This window comes from Aulonocara stuartgranti (genome assembly GCF_965226115.1).
Source record: "Aulonocara stuartgranti genome assembly, chromosome: 20".
Taxonomy (NCBI): domain Eukaryota; kingdom Metazoa; phylum Chordata; class Actinopteri; order Cichliformes; family Cichlidae; genus Aulonocara; species Aulonocara stuartgranti.
In genome coordinates, this window is record NC_138956.1 from 24,469,651 (window position 1) to 24,480,766 (window position 11,116).

At 38.5% G+C, this 11,116-nt stretch overlaps 1 protein-coding gene across 5 annotated transcripts; it reads left to right on the forward strand.

The window, feature by feature from the left end:
• The first annotated feature begins 1,961 nt into the window (after positions 1–1,961).
• LOC309698008 (cerebellin-1-like) lies at positions 1,962–10,437 on the forward strand. Of its 5 annotated transcripts, none has more exons than XM_082520279.1 (7): positions 1,962–2,111; positions 4,572–4,709; positions 8,174–8,236; positions 8,348–8,452; positions 8,545–8,628; positions 8,872–9,003; positions 9,088–10,437. In XM_082520279.1, the coding sequence occupies exons 3-7, from the start codon at positions 8,176–8,178 to the stop codon at positions 9,369–9,371; spliced, it is 666 nt and encodes a 221-aa protein (XP_082376405.1). In that variant the 5' UTR covers positions 1,962–2,111; positions 4,572–4,709; positions 8,174–8,175; the 3' UTR covers positions 9,372–10,437. The 5 variants fall into 5 exon arrangements, with proteins under 5 accessions (XP_082376405.1, XP_082376407.1, XP_082376406.1 ...); XM_082520281.1 differs by having other exon boundaries at positions 1,962–2,107; XM_082520280.1 differs by lacking the exon at positions 1,962–2,111 and adding an exon at positions 3,890–4,418.
• Positions 10,438–11,116: the final 679 nt, after the last annotated feature.

Here is an 11,116-nt window from a genome sequence, read left to right on the forward strand (position 1 = left end):
ATGTATATATAAATATATATTTAATATTTCTTTATTTTAAGAATATTTTTTAACATGCATCAAATGTCTTTCATCATGGGAAAAAGAAAGTGTTCAGTCCCTTTACACCTTTACTGATACCATTAGGATTTAAAGGATAAGTAGCAGTCAGGTGCTAATGAAATGCACTTAAATTATTAATCATCAACAAGTGTGAGCACCTCTACAAAAGCAGAAGTTTTGGCAGTTTGCTGGTCTGGAGCAATCAAATCAAATATCCTAGGAAAGCCTCCCTAAAGCCAGATCTTGCAAAGCTCAGACACAAGTTAGGTTTGCTAAGGTGCATCAGAAGAAACCAGAAAACTGGAACAATATCCTTTGGACAGATGACACCAAAGTGGTGACATTTGATCATAATGTACAGCACCATATTTGGTGAAAAAAAACCAATGCATGTCAGCATAACACCTCAAACCAACTGTAAAGCATAGTGGTTGAGGGGTTAAGATTTGGGAATATGCTCCAGCTATAGGACCTGGCCACCTTGTGGTTAATGAGTCAACCATGAATTCTTCTCCATACCAAATCATATGTGAGGCCATCTGTCAGACTGCTACAGACAGGACAATGATCTCAGGCACAGCAGCAAATCTACGTCAAAAATGGATGAAAAAGAAAATAATCGAGGTGCTAGCTGCAAATGCCCAGTCAAAATCCAGACCTCAGCCTGAATGAAATCATGTCACAGGACCTTAAGAGAGCTGTGCAAACATGAATGTCTGCAAACCTGAATGAAATTAAGTAACGTTGTAAAGACGAGTGGACCAAAATTCCTCCTCAATGACGTGTAAGATAGACTGATAGTCATTAATGAAGCTGGTGAATCATACAGTGTACTTTTCACAGGACTGTGTAGAGTGCTGTATTTTTTTAAAATCTTTTTCACATGACTGCACATATCTTCATAATACTGTGTTGAAAAGATTATTAATAATATTGTGTAGATTAGGAAACTGAATGGGCAGTGCTTTTCCCTTAGGCTGTACTAAATCATAACAAACACCTGAGCAGTTATGTCAATGTACACTAATCAGCCTCAACATTAAAACAGCAGACAGGTGAAGTGAATAATATTAATCATTTTGTTACCACTTTTCTAAATATATATATAAAACCTATATAACCTAACCTAACCTAACCATAGATAGATAGATAGATAGATAGATAGATAGATAGATAGATAGATAGATAGATAGATAGATAGATAGATAGATAGATAGATGAAAATGAGGTCAAGAATTGAAACAATGAATCCGAGTATGTTCTACAATCCACAAGAGCTAAATAATTGGCTCCCACCTCAAAGAGGCTTCATGTTTATGCCTCAACAGATTGGTGCTGTTTTGGAGCCACACAAATTTAGGAAAGTGGCTTTATTGTTATGGCTGATCGGTGTAGCATCAAATCAATACTTGGTTAACTTATATTGGTTCTTTGATGGTGTTTTCACTTGATTTTATATTTGTTTTTGTCTTTATCTTTTGGACTGTTTTACTGTTTTACAGACTTTCTATTGATAAAAGTATGATTTCTATGGAGATTTGCACATCATACTCCAACAATCAATAAATATAACAGTGAGTTGACCCAAAGTGGGTCAGTTTTGAACGTTTGTTTTTGAGTACCTGTTTTAATGGCACAGGTGCGTGAGGTTTGCTTGCCAACAGTGAAGTACACCATCTGGCTCTCTGTCAAGGGACCTTTGTACCATGTTATTTTTCTCTCTCTGCCAGCTTTGTCCCCGACATCTACTTTAATAATCATAAAACTAGAGATGGACCGATCCGATATTACGTATCGGTATCGGTCCGATACTGACCTAAATTACTGGATCGGATATCGGAGAAAAATTAAAAATGTAATCCGATCCATTAAATATCACGAAAGCACCTCACAAAACTTGCAACACCACTCACCTCAGAACGTTAGCACGTCGGAGCAGTATGCATCACGTGATAGAGCGGCTGTGGCATGCAGGACCTGTCGGTGGTCTGGATAGCATTTGGAGCTTCGCTAGCAACCTGGCATTTCATCTCCGACAAAGTTATCCCTGAGAGAAGTAAAGCAAGTGTGTAAGTCCATCTCTGAATGTTTGTAAAGCATTCCTGCGTTAAGCTTAACAAACGACTGCCTCTTCTTGTTGCTACTTCAATCATGAAACTGCTTAACGATCAGCTGATCGGCTTTTCTGTCGCGACTCCGTCTCTCTTGTTTGCTTTTGGCCCACTTTGCACCAGAAAGAGGAAACCAGCGGCTGAACAACAGCAGCACGTTTAAGCTTGATCAGCTGTTGTTAGAATTTATTTAATATTACTTTCTACACCAGGATCTTTTTCTATGTAGCTGACGGCTGTAACTGTACAGGGGCGGATCTAGCAAAGTTTAGCCAGGGGGGCCAATAGGGCATTAACAGGGAAAAGGGGGCACAAAGACATACTTTTCTTTCTTACTCTCATTTAAAATGTCGAGCTTTTAATAAATAATTATCTGACACCCAAAGTTTTAATTTGATGCAAAATGAATAGAAGTCAATTACTGTATATAGTAAGCTATAGTACTTTTTCCTTTGGGAAGGTACCATCTGTGCAGTCTGCAATTCTGTTGAAGAAAGATGTTGAATCTATTTAATATTTCTTGAAAAACAATTGATTTCTGTGCATTTTTTTTTTCCACACTGCATCAAATTAAGGTTGATTACGTCGATTAAGCATCATGAGGTGGAGCGTGAGGGGTGGTTCCCTATTTTTTATTTATTTATTTTTGTTGTTGCTGGGAGTTGGAACCCTATTAGTTAGGTTGCTTAATATTTCCGTTAAGTACTCTTTAAAATACCAGAATAGGGAGGATGGTGTAGGTTTAAGTTTATTAGATTGATCAGTATTGCTGAACTATGAAATATTTTTTTTTGCATACAGGTATAACAGAATAGCTTTAGTGTTGTTGTTGTTTTAAACTTGAGTATGAACTTATACAAAATGCAGCAAGATATTTAAAAAACAGTTTTGTTGATTAAAAAACACTATATCGGATTCATATCGGTATCGGCAGATATCCAAATTTATGATATCGGTATCGGTATCGGACATAAAAAAGTGGTATCGTGCCATCTCTACATAAAACATAATCTGTTTTATATCTGCGCTCCAATAATACAAACCTGTAATGATTTCAGTGCAGAAATCTGCTCCAGAATCCATTTAATGAGTGAAAAGAGAAAAGGTTTAACAAACAGATGAAGGTACCAGGATGGACAGCTGCATAAAAGATTCAATAAAAAAGTTCAAACAAAAACAAATTAAGAATATTTTTCAGTTTTGCAAACATAATTACATCCTCAGTTCAATTAAAAGGGCAGCAGAAATCACCAACATCTAAAAACTCAGAAAATTATCTGCTTGGCTGGATGCTGTGTGAGTGAGTGAACAGGTGAGATGATATCTTCCTTTCTAAGGTGCTGATGTGCTGGATTGTACTGAACATATTTTATGTACCAGTTTGACTGCTGTGTAGCTGCAGAGGATAAATAATAGTTGAAAAGATCACTATTACACTGGTGATAATGGTGACGATGATGATGTTGCACAGATTCTGAATGCTCTTTCACAGGGGAAAACCGTTTTGACTGTACATTATGTGTCTGGGCGGCGGTCACAGCAAGGAGGGGTGAAGATGGAGCATGATGAGGGTGGAGGGAAGGGGGGTGGTGTTACAGACACGTTTGTCTTTGATAGCTCAGGTGGTCATCACCCGAGGGGGAAAAGAGCATTAATGGGCATTCTCAGCAGCAGACAAGCATAGGCTAGTGCTCCCTCTTCGCCGGCTGCCGTAAACAGGGGGAAGTATGCATCATTAGATTAAGCTGAGGCTAAGTACCTGCAGTCAAGTCCACTTCTTACAGTAGCAGGGTGCACAAACACATCCTCTCTGCTTGGCTTGGACAGAAGAGGGACTAGAGGGATTGGTCAGCTTGCTAAGTGATTACCTGTAACACTGAAAGATGTATGATTATAGGTTGCATGATTTGTCAGCATCTCTATTACAGCAATTATGCAGGGTATCATAACTAACCATTTACAGAAAATCTGGATCATATTAAGAGACAAAAGAAGAATCTTTTAAAGGATTTGACCTGTGGGTGAATGCATTGACACAGGCTGAGCATAGCAGGATTATCTGGTTAAACTTAAAAGTCAGAAAAAAAATAATAGTAGAAAACTTCAGAGCAAGAGATTATGCTTGATTTTTGTTAAAGGAAAACATATTTAAAACACACACACACACACACACACACACACACACACACACACAAGAGAAGAGTTGGGAAATCTTGAAGAAGAGACAGAGGAAGAGGAATTTGCCTGAGAGGAAAATGAAGGAAGGTATGCAAGGGTGCCTGTCACTTTGAGGCGCCTGATAGTTCAACCAAGCTGTCATCTATCACACTTAGATATTTCACTATCTATTTTTCATTTATGGGAATAGAATTAATCACAATGCATGCCTTGAAAAGTCTAACAGAGCTTTGTCTCCAGACTCTGAGCAGACCAGAAGGAAGAGACCTGGATATGAGATTGGGCCTGAAGGGCAGATACAGAAGAAAGGAAGAGTCATTGCTGCAGGAACAGCCTGACCTCAGAGGGTGGAAAGATTTACTAGAGTCTAAATCACAGGTCAGTACCTTGGCAACAGTCTCTGGGAGAGCAACCAATGGGATAGAAGTCACAAGTGATGCGCTGCCTTGTTAACTGCCATTCTGACAGACTGTAATGCCAGATATCTTTGGCATGTGGGACTTCTGACACTACAAACCGTGTTTTTCTCTTTATGAGTGTCTTGTATTGACTCACTGAAGTAAGCTTACACCGGTATAAATTTTTTATTAAAGTTTTATTTAATCCAAATACCTTGCAAATATTTGTTATTATCATCTGTAACCCTCATGCAGGTTTGATTAACTTTTTATATTGTTTTCAAAAATTTCTTTGTCCACCTCGATAAAATGACAGTGTGGCAGGGTGTAGTCTGCAGAATAGGTGGTGCAGTGAGTTTGGAGAGGAGTGCCAGGGAGGCTAGGCTGGGAACAATATAACAATCAAACCTTCCCACATTTGATTGTAAGACACTGGGACCCAAGGGAGAGCGGAGCTGGAGACAAAGCAGCTGAAAAGCTGGGGAAGCACCTAAGCGAAAAACACTTTTGCCGTAAATAAGCGAACACTTACCTGCAACACTGTCTGTGTGCGTGTCTGTACCACAAACAGTTATCACTGAATGTGATGTGGCATGCATATTTGGTACATTACTATCACATTTTTATATCAAACTGGTCTTGTGTGTGTGAGTGATTTGTGTGTGTGTGATTTCCAACTTTAATAATTTTCCACATTATAGCTAACTTAAATGATTTAGCTTCTATACTTTTAAGACTTTGTAAAAAGGTAATAACAGAACTATATGCTAACCAGTCACACTGCAGAAACTCAGTGCATTTAGGTATTTAAATGCACTGAGTCTAGGCTTTACAAAAAATGGTCTGAAAAAGAGACCAAAATCTGCCATAAACAACATGAAAGCATGGAACCATCCTGCATTGTGTCAATGAATCAGACTGGTGCTGCTGGTGATGTTATAGTTTAGGGGAAATTGTCTCGGCCCACTTTGGGCCCCTTATTCTCATTATGGAAACATGACCAAAATCTCTCAGCAATGTTTTTTTAGGCCTTTCTGGACGTAAAAGTGGATCCAACCTGACACTACTAAGGTGTACCTAATAGAGTGTCCAGTGGGTGCTGTTTAGCAGATGGTAATATGGTTAACACACTAAACTTTGATGATTATCTTTGAATTGTCCTTTGTAACATGCTAACATTTTTTTTAGCCTTTAGCTCATATCACTGCAGTCCCACAGAGCCGTTAGCATTAGCATGGCTGTAGGCTGTGAACCAACCAGCTGTGTATTTACAGATATGGGGCAAAAGATAAGATATGTTGTGTAGGCTGGTTTACTACAGTGCAGTTAAAAAAATAGTTTTTTTAGCAAAATGAAGCAAAAAACAAAAAAAACTGTATAGTTTGTTTATTATTTAAACATTTGTTAAAGTGTTACAAGGTTTCACAAAACAGTGACATTTTACAGTCATATACAATTAATTGACGATAAGATGATACTGATCAGTAACAAGTAAACAACTGTATATCAGTCGATAATCTGTAATTAAAATAATTTGCAACTAATTCACACACACCTAGAGTTGTGATAAGAAAGGGTCTCCCCAATTTAAGTGGTTAAATTTCACAATATTGAGCAAATGAACTTGCAAGATGCAACAGGTACTGCTGCTTTCATGACTGTCTGCATACCAGTGTGACCACAGTCTAACTATTACTGTCTTTATCTCTGCCCCCTGCGGCACACAGGTAGAAAACTCTATGTTCTCTTTCCAAAAAAAGGCCCTCTTCTTTAAAACTTCTGTGGGATATGCACATTTGTTTGTGTTTACCCCTACAGCAAAGATTTTTTCATGACAGGTCTTTGATTTTTACAGAGAAAAGCAGATAGAAAAATTGTATGAACAGTAAAAAGCGAAACTATCTGGTATTTTTTTGCTGTACTAAGGACAACATTATTACTCATCTGTGTTTTCTTTCCCACCATCTGAGTGTTTTCTTAGAAAGATTGATGACTGCGTGTTTATCTGGTGTGAATACAGTTGTATATGACTGACAGCTGCTCAATATTCTTATTCATAAACACAAGCAGCAATCAGCATAAATCATGTCATTCACACCACTTTATTCGCTTCAAGAAATATTTTTTTTAACGACAGATTGATTTGTTGTTATTTCTCTCTAATTGTCTAACTTGTCACTGATGCACACGCTTATGACTCACAAGCAACACGCCCACATAATGGTCCTGTTGCAGTGGGAAATTTCCCTAGCTCGTTACAATAACTTGCGGGTAGTCAAAAGACCTGTGTGGACGCCCGTTTGCGCTAAAGGACTTGAGGATAATTCCAGATCCCTTCTGGGAAACAACGACACCTGTCAGAGAAAAAGAGCCTCTGGAAATGATCACCGTGTTTACATCAAGCGGTGTTATTGACAGAATTGAGTTAGATGTACTCCGTTCTCTTGCACAGACTGGACACTGATATCAGTGTTTGCCACTGAAAGTAGGTCATGGATAATGGTGAACTACATGTATACATTATTACATGCACATTACATGGTGTTTTTTCTTGAAAAATTTTGTATTTAATCTCAAAAAAGTTTGATAACCTTTGATTCATCTGTCCAGAGCATAGTATTCCTTTGTAATTTATTTAATTCATTTGTGACAGCACTCTGACACCAACAGTTGCTCGAGGATTCCTAGAAAATTTCTGAGGCTATCAGCATCAATATCATCTTTATTTGGCCAAGCTTGTGAAACAAGGAATTTAACTCTGACTCTGTGCAACATTTCAGTTTTTTGAAATCTAAGTATTTATATAGTTTTTTTTTTTATTAGTAAAAATAATTTTAAGTCATTTAGAGAGCTGGGCATACCTATTAGCAAACTTCTATCTATTCAAAGCTCTCCATTGCAACATCCACTCAGTGATATGTGTTTAAAAGTCTGAGTCACACACCTGTCTATCCCATACCTGCCACACTACAGTAGCTGTGATCTTTCTCACACATTTGGCAAATCTCCATCCACCTGACACATTTGGCCTTGAAATCACCCATAAATGACCCAGGCACACACAGCAAACAGGGCATTTCGTGAATGAAGATGAGGACTTTCATGCCTTCATTTATGGTTCTCCTGCTTTGCCATCTTTGCAGGGCCCAAATAAACAGCAGTAACAATGATTCTGGTGATGAGACAGATTTGGCTGGCACACAGAGGCCCAGCATTGAGGGAAGTGAAGACGATCAGGTGCTTCAGACTGACATCTGGGTTGAGCTGTTGGCTCTGAGAGACTTGGTGGTGGAGCAAAGTGTAGAGCTTAGATACTTGAAAGACAGAGTGACAGTTCTGGATAGCCTGGTGGAGGCCTTACAGAAAGAAAATACAGGTACAGTGATGAGGGAATCACTTCATTAAAAATAGATGCAACTAAGCTTACATGCACTTTTGTTATAGTCATGGAGGCCAGGATGACTGCAGCTGAGATCCTGGTTGAAGAACTGCAGATAAAGAATGATGGTAACTAAATGCCCCCGGCCCTAAATATTGTATTGTTGTGTTCATTTTTACTTACTCATAAACTGTTACAACTTGCTTCAACTTCTCCTATCGTGTTTTCTATCATGCTAGCACAAGCTAGAGAGCTTGCAATAGCTCGGCAGGATCTCGGCGCTATCCAGGAAACACTGACAGTCTGTGAACTTCACGTGGAGGAGGTGGAGAAACAGCAGGAAGGTAAAGGGTCAGGGTTTTTGGTGTTTATTCTCTGACTTGTAAACCTTCACAATATACTTCCATTTCATTTATCTCCCTTTTCATCATGTTAGCTCAAGCTAGAGAGCTTGCAGCTATCAGGCAGACGCTGACAGTCAGTGAACTTCGTGTGGAAATGCTGGAGAAACAGCGGGAAGGTAAAGCTTCGGTTTGGGATGTATGGAATGATTTGACTGATTGGTTATTCATGTGTGTCTTGTGATTTCACGGGGAAATACCACAGCGCAAGAGCTTCAAAATATTAACAGAGATAAATACTTTTCTGTTTTCCTGATAAGTGTACAAGAAGTAGATGAATAATTAGTGGATGATCATTAATGATTCTGAGTTTACTTTATTTATTTATTTATTTATTTACTTATTTTGTTTTCTTGCCACAGTAGTGAAGGTGGCTTTTTCTGCCTCCCTCCTGGAATCTGGTGAAGGTAACATTGAATATGGCTCTGAATTTGCAACACTCATCTTCAGAAATGTCTTTACCAACACTGGAAACCACTACAACCCAAACACAGGTAGGCAGATTAGGCTTCTATTTAATTATTGGTTTCATTAGTTTCACCACAATTAGTTGTGACTTTTTTCTCTCTCTTTTTTAGGTTATTTCACTGCACCAGTAAGAGGAGTCTACTACTTTAGATTTACTGGTCGTATAGCGCACTATGAGAAAAATATGAGGATGAGACTTGTCAAAAATTCTGATGCCATGGTTTTCATTGGGGACCGTCAAACCACAACCACCGATCCTGAGGACAATGCATCCAATGGTGTGGTGTTGCAGTTAGAAGTGGGAGATGTTGTTTCAGTACAACTGTCTGGTAGTGTTTGGGATGACCAGTACCACAGAACAACTTTTAGTGGCTTTCTGCTCTTTCCTTTGTAACTTCCAACATACGAGTTGGACACAAGGCAAAGGTAACATCAAATTCACAGAGGATTTTGTTTCTTAATTTCTCTGCACTGGGTAGGTTTATGGAAACAAACTCATAAACATAAAAGCATGTGTAATTCTGGAGCATTCAATTAATAAATTAAAATTCTCCTACACAAACTTAGTCTTAACTTTAATCTTTGACAAGACTGACAGCCATACAGTAGTTGATATGTCACAAATCTATAGCCCAAACTACATATTTTAAATTATAGGTTCAAGGCAGACACATCTAATTTGAAGCACTGTTAAATGACTTTATGGAAAATGTTATTCTGAAAAAACTAAAGTAATGGTGAGTTTAGATTAATTTACTGACTTACTCAACTCGTTCTAAGCCTCTCACACTCTAATCCATAAAGAGAAAATACAACACTGTTTTCAGTGCAACTAACCACAACCCCATTCGCCAAATAATTAAGAAGTTGTATAAACTATAAACAAAACATAAGCTTTACAGATGACTTGATTATTTAGAGAAGAACTTGCATATTTCAACAAGACAGTGCTAAACTGCATCTATTACAACAGCATGGCTTTGTAGTAGAGTCTGGGCGCTGAACTGTCCTGCCCGTAGTCCAGACTTTTCACCAGTTCAAAGCATTTGGCACATCATGAAACAAAAATATGACAAAGAAGACCCCAGACTCAGTTTCCAGATGTGTACAATCAGTTAAAAGTAGAGAGGATGCTGCACTTTTGTTGGACTAACATGGGCCCATCCCAACTTTTCTGAGCTGTGTTGCTGCTATCAAATTCAAAATTGCCTTACTTTTTCCCAAAAGGGTACATTTACTCATTTGAAAAATGTTATACTTCTTCTATGTTTCTATTATGTATAAAATATGAGCAAATCATCGCATTCTGTATTTATTTACACTTTACACAGTGTTCTAACGTTTTTGGAATTTGAGTCGTGGATGTGTGGATGGTTGTTATTGCAAAGTAGCCATACTGTACATTACTAGTGAGACTGGGGTCAGGTTTTCAAACAAAACCTCCTAACAGGGCCCCAGTTTGGAAAAGGTGAACACATTACGTTATGAAAAAAAGGGGGGCAAAAAACTAAAGAAATTCCTCAGATAAAAGTGGAAGAAAATGACATCTTATGAATGTGATCATTGTTTCCTTTCCTTTGGTGTTTCACATCATAAAGCTCCAGGAATGCAGCTGCATCAGCGTTTGAGCTTTGACTAAATCCATTCAGACTCTTTGTTGTGCAGTCATTCAGATCACACAGGCATACACAGACACACACACATTACACAACACCACACCTTAGTTATCAGTCATCTAGCATGGGTCCGATAACCATGATCAACACACAACACAGAGGCAGGCAAGCTACATCTCCTTTCACTGCCAGTGTCTGTGATGAACTCTTTCTCTCTCTTTCTTTCGCTGCCCTCTACTTTCCCTGTTTATTTCCCACAATCCACAGAGAACGCTATCAGTCGCAGCTGATCTACAAGCTATCAGATGCCCTCACAGTACAATTTCACACCCTTGCTGGAAGATATGGAGACATTGTCCAATATCGTTACGCATCTACCGCTGTGAAATTTGTAGTTGGTAGGTAGTTAACATTTCTTCAGCCTCGTGAAAGGAAGGTGGACGTCACTATCAAAAAAGGGGTGCTCAAAGGAATAATTCAGCGGTGTTTATGGAAAGAGCCCGGAGTGTATTGGAGACGCGGT

What these genes read in the sequence shown, in the direction of transcription:
- LOC309698008 (XM_082520277.1), top strand. Translation starts at nt 7,814, where the DNA reads ATGAAGATGAGGACTTTCATGCCTTCATTTATGGTTCTCCTGCTTTGC. An exon ending in CTTACAGAAAGAAAATACAG is followed by an intron (nt 8,106 to 8,173) that starts GTACAGTGATGA and finishes CTTTTGTTATAG; the next exon opens with TCATGGAGGCCAGGATGACT. An exon ending in GCTGGAGAAACAGCGGGAAG is followed by an intron (nt 8,629 to 8,871) that starts GTAAAGCTTCGG and finishes TTCTTGCCACAG; the next exon opens with TAGTGAAGGTGGCTTTTTCT.